At 40.6% G+C, this 17,021-nt stretch overlaps 1 protein-coding gene across 4 annotated transcripts in view; it reads right to left on the bottom strand.

Moving 5' to 3' along the window:
- Positions 1 to 6,866: 6,866 nt before the first annotated feature.
- Positions 6,867 to 17,021, bottom strand: part of galnt1 (UDP-N-acetyl-alpha-D-galactosamine:polypeptide N-acetylgalactosaminyltransferase 1) — a 214,193-nt gene continuing 204,038 nt past the window's right edge. For all 4 annotated transcript variants that reach the window (XM_041184208.1, XM_041184210.1, XM_041184211.1 and 1 more), the window contains one exon: positions 6,867 to 8,275. In XM_041184208.1, coding sequence (XP_041040142.1) covers positions 8,129 to 8,275 — 147 coding nt within the window. In that variant the 3' untranslated portion in view covers positions 6,867 to 8,128. The remainder of the gene's footprint in view (positions 8,276 to 17,021) is intronic.

Below are 17,021 nucleotides of genomic sequence, written 5' to 3'. Positions count from 1 at the left end.
CTTAGCCTCCACAGCCTTCTGTGATAGAGAATTCCACAGGTTCACCACCCTCTGAGTGAAGAGGTTTATTCTCATCTCAGTCCTAAATGGTCTACCCAGTATCCTGAGACTGTGACCCCTTGTTCTAGACTCCCCAGCCAGAGGGAATATCATCCCCACATCAAGTTTGTCCATCCCTGTCAGAATTTTATACGTTTCAATGACAGCCCCTCTCATTTTTCTAAACTCCAGTGAATACAGGCCTAGTAAGCCCAATCTTTCCTCATACAACAATCCCACCATCCCAGGAATCAGTCTGGTGGACCTTCCTCTATGGCAAGTATATCCTTTCCTAGGCAAGGAGACCAAAACTGCACACAATACTTCAGGTATGGTCTCACCAAGCCCCTGTATAGCTGCAGTAACACATCCTTGTTCCTGTATTCAAGTTCTTTCGCAATGAAGGCCAACATACCATTTGCCTTCTTAACTGCTTGCTGCACCTGCATGCTTGCTTTCAGTGATTGGTGTACAAGGACACCCAGGTCCCTTTGTACATCTACATTTCCCAATCTATCACCATTTAAATAAACACTTCCATTCTGTTTTACTTACCAAAATGGATAACTTCACACTTATCCACGTTACACTGCATCTGCTTTGTAATTGTCCACTCACTCAACTTGTCTAAATCGCCTTGAAGCCACCTTACATCCTCTTCACCATTCTCATTCCCAGCTAGTTTTGTGTCATTAGCAAATTTGGAAATATTACATTTGGTCCCCTCATCCAAATCATTGATATATATTGTGAATGGCTAGGGCCAAGCACTGATCCCTGCAGTACTCCACTAGTCACCAACTGCCATTCCAAAAAAGACCCATTCATTCCTATTCTCTGTTTCTTGCCTGCTAACCAATTCCCAATCTATGCCAATGTATTACACCCAATCCCACTGAGGTTAGGCTAAGCGGTCTGTAATTCCCTGTTTTTCTCCTCTATCTCCTTTTCCAAATAGTGGGGTTACATTTGCCACCCTCCAATCTGCCAGGGCTGTTCCAGAATCTACAGAATTTTGGAAGTTGACAATCAACTGTTTCCATGGCCACCTCCTTTAGTACCCTGTGATATAGATGATCAGGCCCTGGGAATTTATTGGCTTTCAGTCCCATTAATTTCTCCAGCACTGGTTTTTAGTAATACTAATTTCCTTCAATTCCTCCTTCTCACTAGCCCTTTGGTTCTCTAGTATTTCTGAGAAGTTATTTGTGTCTTTCTCTGTGAAGTCAGAACTAAAGTAATCGTTTAATTGCTCTGCCATTTCCTTGCTCTCTATTATAAATTCTCCTGTTTCAGACTGCAAGGGACATACATTTGTCTTCATTAATCTTTTTCTTCTTACATACCTACAGAAGCTTTTACAGTCCTCTTTTGTGTCCCTTGCAAGTTTACTCTCATACTCTATTTTTCCCCTCAATCAATCTCTTGGTCCTCCTTTGCTGAATTCTAAACTGCTCTCAATGCTCGTGCTTGCGATTTTCTCCAGCAACTTCACATGACTCCACTTTGGATTTAATACTATCCTTAATTTCTTTTGCTAGCCATGGTTGGGCCACTTTTCCTGTTGTGTTTTTGCACCAGAAAGAAATATATAACTTGCAATGCATATATTTGTTCCTTAAATATTAACCATTGCCTAGTCAATGAAGGCATCCCCAGTCTTTGACTGCTTCTGGAACCCGGTCTCAGCCTTGGCAGGGAGTGTGACATCCTGTTTAGAGCAGCTTCTTCCATTGCTAAAATCTGAATGCTCATTTGGGAAGGCAGCTTCTTCAACCGGTTTTATCAGGTTAAGGATGAGCCATTTGACCACCTTATAGAACAGGCTTGTCCAATGTTTTTGTGTGTGGGGGGGCCACATTTCCATTTTTTTCTCACTCAAGGGGCCAATGAGCAAATTCTGGAAAGATAAAGTTTGGCACAACATTAAATATTCTTTTTTTTAAAAATGGTGCTATGAACAAAAGAAACAACTTGTTGAGCAAAAATAAAGCAATGTCAAAGCAATAAATTGATAACTAAAAATAGTAATTAATTAAGATGACCACTAGAGAGTGAGAAAGTGAGAGCGTGTGTGTACGGCTCACTCCCAGTCTCAGGGTGCTCACTCACTCACCCTAACCCACAATGAGTGTGAGTGCAGGTATGTGTTGGTGTGAGGGAGTGAGGGTGAATGAGAGTCCTGAGACTAGGAGTGAGCTGAAATACACACACACACACTCGGTCTCTTCCCTCCACACACACACACATCCCCCACCTACCTCCCTGGGGCCCCTCAACCAGTTGCTTTCCCCTGCCCTCCCCAATGGCCCAGGCAGTGACTTCTGCCTCCCCCCCCCCCTCCCCCCCCACCGTGTCTCAGGCCCTATAGTCACCCTCTATCTCTTGCCCTCCTGAATTCCTCTCCCTTTCTCTGAATATACTTAAAGGTGCCAGTATTTGCTGCTCCTCAAATCACAATTCTTCCATTCCTCTCCCACATTTGTTTCTAATAGGCTCACTAGTCATTGTGATTGGAGGAGAGCCTCTTGCAGAATCTTCAACTTCACTAATCTGTCTTATTGGCATTTTGAACAGTGGTTCTGAGGGCCACATAGAAAGGCTACAGGGGCCACAATTCGGCCCATGGGCCGCCAGGTGGACAAGCCTGTTATAGACCATAGACAGAAGGGTGAAGGGACAGTAGCTTTTTGGATCATTGTCTAGCTTTTCCAACATCAAGACAGTGGACTTGACTGGCACCAAATCCTGGAAGTTCGTCTATGCCAAAGACATAGCACCAGTGACACTAGAGGATGCATATAGAACTCTCACAGGTGACTTGGACTTACTGGAATGCTGCTTTCAGACCCAGCGTCTCCACTGCAATCCCAGAGAAGACAATTGTGTTGACATTCCATCTGAACAATAATGCCATTGGGAAAGAACTCGATATTTCCTTCTGCAGAGGGCAATTATCCATGACCCCCACCCAAAATACCTGGTGCTACCTTGGACTATAATTTCACCTATCATCCTCATGTCATCAACTACACCCATAAAATAAAAACCAAAGTGAATCTGACCTGGAAACTCGGTGAAAAGTTATAGGGGTGCACAGCAGAAGACTGCATACTACAACAGTGACCCAAGTTTACTTTGCTGCAGAATACTACATTGTTTCATGGTCCTGCAGCTGCCACACAAAGATCATGACCAGGTAGCTATATACTGCCATGAGAATGGTGTCAGCGATGCTTATATCCACTCTAACTGAATTGCTCAAAGTGTTGTCCCACATTGCCACATCTGCCATTTGCCACAATGCCATTTTGCTCCATGAGATGGAAAAAAATCATCAGCATCACCAACCTTCCCATTCACATGGGCTTGAAAAAACCTCATCACTGACCCAACAGCAGAGATGTCTGGCTTCAACCTCCCTCATAGACATTGGAGAGTGCTCAATCCAATCTGCACATGGCATAGACATAATGATTTATATTTTCTCAGCTCTGAATTTAACTAACTTCCCTAGCTTGGAGCACACAATAAAACTGCAATATTCACTAACCAATCACATACCTGTTATCCTGTAATGTTGCTGTTTGATTTTCTTTTGAATTCTCTGAATATATATTGGTGCTGTTCAGGTCCATACTTTCCCTCACTCTCTCACCACTTGCTCCTCCTCATGCCGCCACTCACAAGCCACTTCAGTTGTGGGAAATAGGCTTAATGAACCAGTGGATTTTCTCCTGTCTGTTCATCTTGAATTTTATTATTTTGATTGTATCCTTCATAAGAAATTTAAAGGAGTGGGGGAATTGGATAGCTCAGTTGGCAAAATAACACCAACAGTGGGGTTCAATTCCTGTTCTGCTGTGGTAAACTTGGGATGAACCTCCTTACCTGCCCTTGAGAGAGGAAGATAATGGCAAACCACCACTGGCAAAAACTGCTAAAGAAAACAGCTCAGGATGAAACAGCAGCAGACAATGAGCCAAGAACATACCTCCAGGCAGAGCACACGTGATATGACAGAAGAAATTTAGTCTGAATTCTGACCTAAGCTGATAAATGCAATCATTTTTTTGCCTCCTGTATCACAATATGTACACTGACCAAGCCACCTGACTCAAAAGCCATGTAATCTGCAGGAAGAAGCAAATGAACAGATTAAAGCCTAACTCGAAGATTCCTGTCAGACCCTTTTAGATAATTAAAACTGATTCAGGAGATCACTGTAGCCCCAATAATGTTATGCATAAGCTACCTTTTGGAGGTAATCTCCATCTAGCGAAGTATGATAGCTATGATTCAGTTGATAGCATTTCCATCTGAGTCACATCCATGTGGTTTCAAGACTCATTTGAGGAACTGAGCACAAAAATCAAGACTGATATTGCAATGCTATACTCTTGGCGGGGCTGTCTTTCATATGAGGTGTTAGACTCAAGCCCTGTCTGCTCTTTCAGGTAAACGTAAAAGGAGGACGATAGAGAAGTTATTGCTGGTGTCCTGACCAATATTTATCCCTCAGCACCATTGATGACCTTTCTTCAAAACTGGGAAAAGTTAGGTTTTAAGCAAGTGAAGTGGTGGGTTGAAAGGGGCGTTAAAAAGAACAAAAGGGAAGGTATGTGATAGGGTGGAAGGCAGGAGAGATTAAATGACAAAAGAGCTCATTATCCAAGGTCAAATGGAATAGTAATGGTACAAGCAAAGAAACAAAACATAGGCCCAGAGGTGTGAATGGCAGAATCATGAAGTTGCCATCTGGAAAAACATAGAAAACCACAAAAAACCCAGCAATGCCAATGGAAACAAAATGGAAGAAATTATGATTTAAAACTGCTGAACTTAACATTGAATCTGGAAGGCTGTAAAGTGCCCAAATGAAAGATGAAATGCTGTTCCTCGAGCCTGAGTTGAACTCCATTGGAACACTTCTGCAGATCAAGGATAGAAGGGTCAGAGTGAGAGCAGGATGGACAACTAAAATGACAGGTGCCTCAAAGTCACTCTTGTGGACTGAATGGGGCATTCCACAAAACAGTAACCCAATCTGTGTTTGGCTTCCCTAATGAAGGGAGTTCATCGTGAGCAGTGAATACAGTATACTAATTTGAAACTAAAGTAAAATGCTGTTTCACTAGGAGGGGTGTTTTAGGCCTTAAGTGTTAAGAATGGAAGAGATAAAAAGTGCATGTTGCATGTCCTGCTCTTGCATAGAAAGGTGCTGTGGGAAGGGGAATGGTTGTTAGGTGTGATTTCAGGACCAGAGCGTCATTGAGGGAATGGTCCTTTTGGAACGCTGAAAGGGGAGGGGAGTGAATCATGTTTTTGGTGTTGGGAGCAAGCTTGAGGTGGCAGAAATTACGGATGAGCTAGTGGGGTGGAAAATAAGGTCAAGGGAACCCTATCCCAATTCTAGGAGAGAGGATAAGGGATGAAAGCATAAGTACATGGAATAGAATGGACACAGTCAACCACAGTTGTGGAAGGGGTGGTTGGGAATTCTTGGTCGAGGAGAAAGGAAGATATATTGGTAGTATGGTATGTTGCATTGTCAGGACATTAATGATGGAGACTGAGAAATTAGGGTTTTTAAAGAAAGTGAGATGTGAGGAAGTGTAGCCTAGATAGCTGTCAGAGTCACTGAGTTTATAATGAATATTGGTTGATAGCCTATCCCCAGAAATAGAGATAGAGAAGTCAAGGAAGAGAAGGAAAGGGTCAAAGAAAAACCATGTGAAGGTGAAAGAGTGGAAGAAATTGGAAGCAAAGTTGACAAAATTTTCCAGTTAAAGAGTTAGGGAGAGACCGGTTAGGACCGGAACAGAAAATATTGCACATGTCCCCATAAAAGGCAGGCATAACCAGGACCAATGCAGGTACCCATAGCAACAACTTTTATTTGAGAGTGGAGTTGAAGGAGATGTTGTTCAATGTGAGAACATGTTGAGCCAGACAGATGAAGGGGATGGTGGATGGAAACTGTTTGGGACTCCATTCAAGGAAGCAAGGAGTCCTCAAACCATCCTGGTAGGGGATGGAGATGTAGGAAGATCCATGGTGAAAAGTAGATGGTTAGGGCCAGGAATCTGGAAACTGTTTAACTAACAGAGGGCATCAGACGAGTCACAGATGTAGGTGGGGAGAGAGTGGACAAGGGGAGAAAAAAAAAAGTTGAGATAGGAAGAAATCAATTACTATAAAACCTGGGATAAATGCTGCAAAATGGGAATTTAAAATAGCATGACAGAATTCAAATGTTGCAAGAGGTTGAAATGCATAGGCTTATTAAGAGCCCCAGTTCAAATTCCAGTCTGTGCAGAGTTAACTGGATTGGCAACTGAGGTGTTACAATTGCCTTCAATGCCAGAGTTAAGGATGAAGGAAACCTGAATGATTTTCAGTGATTACCTGCTGGAATATTTTGAATGTATGGCTAAGCAAGAACAGACTTGGTCTTGACCATGACACTTTCCATGGTCAAATGGCATGACAAAACTCACCTGAGGTGTTTACATGAAAAATGGATATGAAAGGTTGGTACTGGAAGGTCTTATGGAGAGGTCATCAACCTGAAACAGTAACTCTCTCCCCACAGATGATGCCTGACCTGTTGAGTATTTCCAGCATCTGCAGTATTTTACTTTCGTCTTGGTACTGGTAGACATCTGGAATCCACGGAACAATACCCAAAGAATGATTGGTGCTCTCAGGAAAGGAGGAAAAAAAAAGTGGAGGAAAAGAAGCCCAAAATAAAGTTAACACCGGACTTGTATAAACTGGACATTTTATTGCTGTCTGAAATAGATAGGTAGCAACACACGACTGAACCATTTTCAAAATTTTATTAGGAAAAAAGCAATCACCAGTATTTCACAGAATCTAGTGTAATTATGCAAATGATGGAGTGGTAAGCTGGTATATGGACGGAGTGAAGACTTCTTCCTGTAAAAACTCCAGCTGCAACTCAGTCCAAATGATGAATGAGCATTTATTATAGTGAATTTAATTGGTTTTATAAAACAAAATATATAAAAAGGAAAAAAAAAGAAAATCTACATCCAAGAGAACCTAGGCCACACACATTCCTAACATTATGAGCAAATGCATTGTTCATTGAGAATACAAACTATACAGAAACATTTATTCACTATCTTTCAGAAGCTGGTTAGCAAAATGCTCCTTGACTGGTTCATAGCAGCAGTTGTTGGAGAATAATTTGGGAAGGAGCCAAAAAGAACAAGATTCAACCGTCTGCAAGACCAGGGTGAGAAATTACGAAAGAGAAAAATGACACAAAATAAGATAGCTGAAGAAAAAAACAACTTTGCACAGTTTCCTAAGTGGCCTCTACTTTCCTGTTATGCCATATTAAAGGTTAACTGAAACAATTGCTAATCCAAACAAAACAGAATGTTCACAATTTGTAAATCAGAACTGGTTAATTCTTCATTGAGGTATAAAAATCTACGCAAAAATTAAAGTTATCATAATTGTATTATTCATTTTTTTCATGAATTCTGTCCCTGTTAAATAGATTCTTTTTCATACAAAAGTGATTTAAATGAGTGTTTGATATATATTCATTGTACTCTTGCTCTGATATTATGTAATGTTGGTTACCACGGAAAAACCAAAATATTCAGAGATATTTTGGGCATTTTTTGGGGTTGTGTCACGATTTCAGACAAATACAACAATTGTGCAATTAAATTACAATGATATGCTGCTGACACAGAAAACTAGTGATATGTTGGGACCATTTCCTAGATTAAACCATATTTGCTTAATGAACAGTGCAAGTTCATTCGTTGAGATTTAAACAATCTTGTCAGCCCCACTTTCCCCTTTTTAAATCAGTTAGAAACAATGTAAACATCAGTATGCACAGTTTTTCCAGAGTCTGTAGTCTCAAACCATGAAGAAGGAATGTAGTTCTAGGACCAAAAGCTTTTGTGTTGAACATCCTTCAAAATGAGTCCACACGCTCAGAGGAGGAGCCTATTAGCTGCTAAAATAAAAGTTCATTTGAAGTACGAATCTAGCAGTAAGGTGCACAGAGGTAGCCCATTAAATCTTCAGAGCTGATCCATCAGAAAACCTCAGGGAGCGTGACGTTACGCAGAATCCACTGTTGTGAGCGACTCCCATTGCAATCTTTCATGGTGGGCACCTGGCTATCTGCCTCTGTGGATTTATCCAAGCACTGGTTGCTGTTCACATGTAACAGTGTCAATTTCTGAAAAAATAAATAAAAAATTGCTAGCACTCTCAGATCTATTGCAATTGATTAAAAAAGTGAGTGCAAACAAGCTATTTATGGACAGACTTGAAGCAACCTAAAATATAAAGGGAAAATTCAAGTGGTTTAGAATAAGATTTGGTAAATGCTTCAAGGATGCTATGAGAAGCATTGCTCATTTAAACCTGGTATTCATTAATGATCCCGACAAAGTACAAGAAACAGAAATTGTAAAGCCCTGAGAGGGTATGATCTTGCATTTAGATATATTGAAGACCAAAAGCAGGTGTATAACTATAAAAGTTTTCAGTTCAAAGAAATGAGGGGATAACCAAACCAAATGGATCAAAAAAAGGATGTTTATCAATAGCTCAGTAGAGGATAAGTGGGACACCTTTAAATGAAAAACACTAATGACCTATGATAAAAACATCCCTTAGATTAGCAAACTCAGACAAGCATGACTTTTAAATAGATTAACAAGTTAAAAGTGAAATGATAAATCTTGCAGGGAGAAAGGAGCTCAATTATGATGAAAAAAGGATCATAGAGAAACACAGTAAATGAGTGGTCAAAGGGCAAAGGAAATGTGGATAAAATATAGCTGAGCATCCAAACATATAGTCATTTGGTCATACAGAACTTCAGTATTGCTGAAAAAAGGGACACATCGAAGCTTTCTGACTTGCACTCATCAGGACACTTCGCAAGAATACCAATATAAGGGGAAAACAACAATTTATGCTGTATGAGAAGAGAGTGCTGATTGGTTGGCAAGTGGACTCTGATTGGTAGAGGCATTACCATGGAAAATGCACCAGTTAACTGCCAAGCATTGTTTGAAATTTAAACCAGGCTGCTTGACCATCATTGGTCAAGGCATTGCCCTGAAGAATAAATCAATCAATGGCTGTCATTTATTTTGTTTTGGTTGTCAGCATAGCTCTTAGCACACTGAGGATTATTTAGCAAATGTTGTCCAATCACAGAATCACATCCAACGTTGGACACCGTGTTTTGAGCTTTGCAAGCACAGGCTAGCTGGTCTGTACCTTGCCTGTTGCAAACAGTGGCTGGGACATGATGTTTGATACGATCCACCAGTCTTAGGGATGTACAGCCTACATACCTAGCATCAGAAAGGCACTGAATTTCATGTACCGCATTACTCATTTGTGTGATAGGTAGAACATCTTTTTGACTTGTCGGCATCATGCTGTTAATGGCGAATACTACTCATGTTGCTACTGCATAGTAGCAGTGTGAAAAAGCTAACTTCATCTGTTGCTCAAATTTTTGAGATACCTTGCCCTTCCAGGGTAACCTTACTGGGCACTTTTCAGGGCCGAAAGTGACGGCGTTAGGTCCATTCTTGAGTTGTGAAATGATCTGATCAGGGTGGCCATTATCCCACAGGATGCCTTTGATGAGCTCTATTTCAGCATCAGGCTTGCATGGTGTGCAAATGGTGTGGGCCCTATTTATAAGGTTGCTGAAAAGACAAATCTTATAGTGTGTGGAACTGTAAAAATCCCAATGCGTACACTGACCAGTGAAGGTAGGCTTCCAGGAGACCGTGGTAGAGAACCCCCTAGTATGTCAAGGAAGGGGAGCTCATTTGACTGCTCCATTTCAAAGCTTCAACATGTCTCTTTTTTCAGCAATATATCAAAGTATTTGCAAAGGAAGATGTGCCATTGTCAAAAAGAGAGACCACCTCAGTAAAATCTTTGAATCCAATGACTTTGTTACAAATGAGATGGAAGTGCTAGACAAATTTAAAGGGCTCCAAACAATGAAATTTCATGGGGCAAATAGAACTTATCTGGAAGTGCTGAGAGATTAGGATGAATGTTCTGATGCATTGATGCTTATTATTAGAGTCACAAAGTTGGAGAGGTGACAAGGGGGTTGGAAACGTCACCTATCATTTTAATTCTCCATCTTGCTCCCAAACTGATGTCTCTGTCCTCGCTCTCCTCCAGCATTCCAATGAAGCTCAATGCAAGCAAAAGGACTAACACCTCATCTTTCAATTAAGTACTTAGCAATTTAAACCTTCTGAACTCTACCCTGTTGGGCAATTTCAAATTGTAACTTCTAACCCCATTTTGTTTCATTTTTACTTTGTTATTATTTCTCTCATTTTTCTCGCTTCTGGATGGCAGATATTCATAATTCTGCCACTTACATCTCTTCTAGACACATCTTTTGTTTCTTGTCCCAATACCACTCACTTCAGCCATGCCCCACAAGCCTTTGTCATTTAATCTCTCCTGCATTCCACCCTATCACAGACCTTTTCTTTCGTTCTTTTTTTCATCCTCCTTACTTTCACTTGTTTAAAACCTATTATATCTCTAATTTTTCTCTAATCTCTAATTCTGATGAAGGGTCATGTTCCTGTAATGTTAACTCTCTCACTCTCTGCCTGCAGATGTTGCCAGATCTGCTGAGTATTTTCTGTTTTTATTTCAGATTTCCAGCATTTGCAGTATTTTAGTCTCACTTTCCACTTCTTGACTAGGTTACTAAATGGAATATTATGTACTAATGACCCAGATCTTCCAGTCTCTGGATCATCGGAGACTGGACGTATGACCCAAGATGCGTATTGGGACCCCACAGAAGCCCCAATGCGCTGACCTCTGTGGGAATTTCCAATGGACAATTCCCTTGCCCTTGTTCTCGGGACCTTCCAAAAAAGTCTCTGACTTGGAGTTAGTATCAGAGACTTTGGATAATTCTGGTGTATTTATGTGCACAGTTATCCCTCCTCATCCCCCACAACATCCTGACTACATCCTCTAACCCCAGCCTGACTAGGCCTCACCTACTGACAACCCCCTTGCCCCAACCCGACCTGACAACACAATCTGAGCTGACCCACTTACCCACCCCACCAATCTAGCACTGTACCCATTTACTCATTCATCCAATCATTCATTTACTAACATTCAAACTGGACATTTAAAATTACCTTATGGTAGGTAGTGGTGTAAAAAGGGGACGTGGCTCATTCCCCCCCCACCAATGCTTCAGTGCTATGATAAAGCTCTTTGTACGCTCCACATTTCTAAAGGAGTTGGTCTCAGAAGACAAGTCCAGAAATGCAGAGCAGAGCAGAGCTTGGGCACAACAAAATAGGAGGGAGCGGCAATCTGACAGTGATTGCCACTTTGTGGAAGATCCAGGCCAATATACAATACAAAAAAAACTTGCTTCATCTGAGTTGAAAGATATTAATCAATTCAGTGTCACGTTATAGATGCATACTCTAACAGCAGCATTCAACAATGAGAGCTGTTAAAAAGCAGGATTCTCAACTTTATAAACAGAGGCATACAGTACAAAATATTGTGTCTGTCAAGGTCTTGGAGACAGTGCAGAGGAGATTTACCAGAATGATATCAGGGGTGAGAGACTTCAGAATGTAGAGAGTCTAGAGAAGCTGGGATTGTTTTTAGAAGTACCAAGGATCAGAAGAACCTTGGTGTACATGTCCACCGGTCCCTTAAAGTAGCGGGACAGGTAGATAAGATGGTTAAGAAGGTATATGGGATACTTGCCTTTATTAGCCGAGTAATAGAATATAAGAGCAGGGAGGTTATGCTGGAACTGTATAAAATGGTTAGGCCACAACTAGAGTATTGTGTGCAGTTCTGGAATCTGCAATAGAGGAAGGATGTGATTGCACTAGAGACTGCAGAGGAGATTTACCAAGATGTTGCCTGGGCTGGAGAGTTTTAGATTTAAGGAGAGATTGGATAGTCTGGGGTTATTTTCCCTGGAGTAGAGGAGATTGACGGGGGACATGATTGAGGTGGATAAAATTATGAGGAGCATAGATAGGGTAGACAGGAAGGAACTTTTCCCCTTGGTGGAGGGATCAATAACCAGAGGGCATAGATTTAAGGCAAAGGGCAGGAGGTTTAGAGAGGATGTGAGGAAGAATTTTTTCACCCAGAGGGTAGTGGGAATCTGAAACTCACTGCCAGAAAGGGTGGTAGAGGCGGAAGCCCACATAACACTTAAGAAGTATTTGGATGTGCACTTGCGATGCCATTAGCATACAAGGCTATGGACCTACTGCTGGAAAATGGGATTAGAATAGTCAGGTACTTGTTTGACTCGATGGGCTGAAGGGCCTTTTTCTGTGTTGTAGACCTCTATGACTCTAAGACAGAAGGTTAATAGGAGGTTTTGTAGAGGTGTTCAAAGTTATAAGAATCTTTGATAGAGAAAACAAGATTAAACTGTTATTGGCAGGTAGATCAATGACAAGAGGACACAGATTTTTAAGGTGATTGCCAAAAAAGAACCTGAGGGAGAGATTTTTTTATGCAGAGTTACAATCTGAAATACATTATTTGAAAGGACGATGGAAGTAAGTTCAACAGTAACTTTCACAAGGGTACTGAAAAGGAACAATTTGCAGGGCTATGGGGAAAGAGCAAAGCTGAGACTAACTTTCATAGAGCCAGCACAAGTACAATGGAACATCAGGCCTACTTCTATGCTGTAAAATCCCATCATTATTACAAAGGCTTAACTATACATTGAAATAAATAAAGATTGAAAACGAATATAAAAATGAGCTGACAACAAATGACACATAGAGCAAACAAATATTACATATTGTTAGGAAAAGATGAACAAAAAATAGAAACATGTGATGTGTTCAAGGCTTTTTGAGCAAGAATATATCTAGGAATTCTAGGTTTTAACAAATTCCAGACTTTAGTTTCAGTTCTTGAGATTAGTTTGCAGCTTACATGTTACAAAAGACTCCTTAAAATATTTAAAATCTTTGGATATTCCATGTGTGTGTATGTAAATTGATTTGTTTTTCACTAAAGGGCCTCAAGCCAAAGAACACTGGTTTGTAAAATCCTGGAAAATACTATAATTGAAGGAAGGAACTCATTTTCGTCCCAACTTCATACATGTTGTTAAGTCAAAACTCAGTGTCTTTTACCAGGCCATAACATAAGAATTGCTAGATGAAAAAGAGGCCAAGGTCTAGATTGCCTTCCACCACCTGGTAGATAATTATGTCAAAAAATACATTTCACTTGCATCGTGATTAAACCAAAAGTTAATATTTGAAATAAAATCAGCGAGTTTAACAACTGCAATGGTTGACAACTTATCAGCTGAACCATTTCACAGAAAATATTCATGCTACCAAGCCATCAATGACTGAAAATGGAGTAACCTACACAGGTAGCAATCTTAGATTAGGCCAGCATTTACAGTCAGCATCCTTATACAGAGCTTGGTTCACACAGATTCGATTAACTCTGATGAAGAGTCATATGGACTCGAAACGTCAACTGTGTTCCTCTCTGCAGATGCTGTCAGATCTGCTGAGTTTTTCCAGCTATTTTTGTTCGTGATTCGATTAACTCTTGGGTATAAAAAAAAGGGAGTATTTTCTCCAATGTTAATGGTAGTCAGGAAACCAATGGCCCAATTTTTACTTTCCCTCAAAAGGGCTCACAGAGAGCACGTTAATCTGGCAAACCACAAGTCGGCTGAAGTTCAGAATTACCTCAAGGCTGGATCCAGAGCTCCCTTGGTGGTCCAGCAAACTTATCCAGTAGGAGAATATTCATTAAAATTTAAATAGAGAGATTCACATAGAAGTAGGAATAAGCCATTTAGCCCCTTGAGCCTGTTCTCTCTTTCAGTGAGATCATGGCCTAACTCCATTTACCTGCCTTTGCTTCATCCCTGATGCAATATCTTTGGGGTAAAAAAGTCAGACTCGTTTACAATAAGGATGTAGTCAACAAAAACAAAAAATGCTGGAAAACTCAGCAGGTCTAGCAGCATCTGTGGAGAGGGAAACAGAGTTAATGTTTCCAGTCCGTATGACCCTTCTTCAGGGGACAGAGTAGAAAAGAGATAATGGGAGCTTGTCAGAAAGGCACAGCAATAATCATGGGGGATTTTTATCTACATATAGACTGGAAAAATAAGATGGGCAAAGGTAGCATTCACAGAATGTTTTCGGGATAGTTTCTTAGAACAGCACATTCTGGAGCCAACCAGAGAGCAGGCTATACTAGATCTAGCATTGAGCAACGAGATAGGATTAATTGATAACCTCCTGGCCAAGGCAGCCTAGGTAGCAGCGATCATATGATGATTGAATTTAACATTAATTTTGAAGGGGAAATGAGTGCGTCCAAGACTAGCATTTTAAGCTTAAATAAGGGCAATTATGAGGGCATGAAAGTAGAGCTAGCTAAAGTGAACTGGCAAATGAGGCTAAGGGATTTGTCAATAGGAGTTCAGTGGCAGACATTTAAAGGGATATTTCAGAATACACAGAATATATATATTCCAATGAGAAAGAAAAATTCCAAGAGAAGGGCCCACAATCTGTGCTTAACTAAAAATGTTAAAGACAGTATCAAACTTAAAGAAAAAGCGTATAATTATACAGATAGGTGGCAGGTCAGAAGATTGAAAAAAATATAAAGAACAGCAAACAATAACAAAAAGATTAATAAGGAGGGAAAAATTAGAGTATGAGAGAAAGTTAGCTAGTGATATAAAGATGGATAATAAGAGTTTCTATAGCTATTTAAATAAGAAAAAAGTTAACAAAGTGAGCGTGGATCCTATAGAGAATGCGTCTGGGGAATTGATAATGATAAGTAGGGAGATGGCAGATAAGTTCAACAGTATTTTGCTTCAGTCTTCACAATGGAGGGCACGAGTAACATCGCGGAAATGGCTGTAAATCAGGAAATGAAAGGGAGGGGGAAACTCAGGAAAACTACAATCACCATGGAAGTGGTATTGAGTAAATTGTTGGGGCTGTGGGCTGACAAATTCCCAAGTCCAATGGACTTCACCCTCAGGTTTTGAAAGAAGTGACTAGTGAGATGGTTGATGTACTGGTTTTAATTTTCCAAAATTCCTCAGATTCGGGGAAGGTTCCATTAGATTGGAAAATAGCAAATATAATTTCTTTATTCAAAAAGGGAGGGAGACAGAAAGCAGGAAACCATAGGCCAGTTAGCCGAACATCTGTCACAGGGAAAATGTTAGAAGCTGTTATTAAAGATATTATAGCAGGGCTCTGGAAAAAATTCAAAGCAATTAGGCAGAGACAACATGGTTTTGTAAAAGGGAAATCATATTTAACTAATTTATTGGAGTTCTTTGAAGGAGTTACATGTGCTGTGGATAAGGGGAACCGGTGGATGTACTGTACTTAGATTTTCCAGAAGACATTTGATAAAGTGCCACATCAAAGGTTGGTGCAGAAAATAAAAGCTCATTGTGTAGGGGGTAATATATTGGCATGGATAGAAGATTGGCTAGCCTACTGGAAACTGAGAGTTGCCATAAATGTACCTAGTAGAACTTAGAAGGGTAAGAGGTGACTTAATTGAAACCTTTATGACCCTGAAGGGTCTTGATAGGGTGGATGTAGAGAGGGTGCTTCCTCTTGTGGGAGAATCTTGAACAATGGGTCACTGTTTAAAAATAAGGGATTGCTCATTTACGACAGAGATGAGGAGCAATTTTATCTCTCATAGGGTTGAGTGCCTTTGGAACTCTCTTCCTCAAAAGGCGGTGGAAGCAGAGTCTTTGAATATTTTTAAGGCAAAGCTAGGTAGATTCTTGATTAACAAGTGGGTGAAAGGTTATTGGGGATAGGCAGGAAAGTGGGGTTGAGGTTACATTCAGATTAGCCATGATCTTATTGAGCCAAGTGGCCTACTCCTGCTCCTAATTCGTATGTTCGCATATACATATGAACATGTCGGCTTCTGTTCAATGATAACTTGAGGAAGTTGATGGTCGGGGCCTTAGGAAATGGTAATGCTGTTAAAGGTCAGGGGCAGAAGGCTGGGCCTTCTCTTGTTTGAGACGGCCTTTTTTTGGTTGGCAGGAACTGATGAGTGGTGTGCCACAGGGATCATTGCTGGGGCCTCAATTTTTTACAATTTATAGAAATGACTGGGGTGCAGGGACCGAAGGAACGGTTGTTAAATTTGCTGACGACACAAAGATAGGCAGGAAAGTAAATTGTGAAGAGGATGTAAGGAGGCTGCAAAGTGACATAAATAGGTTAAATGGGTGGGCAAAGATCTGGCAAATGGAGTATAATGTGGGCAAATGTGAAATTGTTCATTTTGGCAGGAAGAATAAAAAAAAGCTCATTATCTAAACGGTGAGAGATTGCAGGGCTCTGACATTCAGAGGGATCTGGATGTCCTAGTGCATGAATCACAAAAGGTTAGTATGCAGGTACAAAAGGTAATTAGGAAAGCTAATAGAACGTTATCATTTATTGTGAGGGGAATTGATTACAAAAGTAGGCAGGTTATGCCTCAGTTGTACAGGGCATTGGTGAGACCACACCTGGAGTAGTGTGTACAGTATTGGTCTCTTCATTTAAAGAGAGAAGTAAATGCATTAGAAGCAGTTCAGAAAAGGTATACTAGACTAGTACCAGGATTTGGGGGGGGGGTGCGGGGGGGTGGGATGTTGCTTATGAGGAAAGGCTGGACAGGTTAGGCTTATATCCACCAGAATTTAGAAGAGTAAGAGGTGACTTAATTGAAACCTTTAAGACCCTGAGGGGTCTTGACAGGATGGCTATAGAGAGGATGTTTCCTCTAGTGGGAGAATTAGGGGTCACTGTTTAAAAATAAAAGGTTGCTCATTTTTGACAGAGATAAGGAGAAACTTTTTCTCTCAGAGGGTTGAGTGTCTT

The sequence above is a fragment of the Carcharodon carcharias genome, chromosome 3, assembly GCF_017639515.1.
Source record: "Carcharodon carcharias isolate sCarCar2 chromosome 3, sCarCar2.pri, whole genome shotgun sequence".
NCBI classification, from domain to species: Eukaryota; Metazoa; Chordata; class Chondrichthyes; order Lamniformes; family Lamnidae; genus Carcharodon; species Carcharodon carcharias.
Note: the sequence above shows the minus strand (reverse complement) of the source record. Positions and strands in the feature narration are given on the sequence as shown.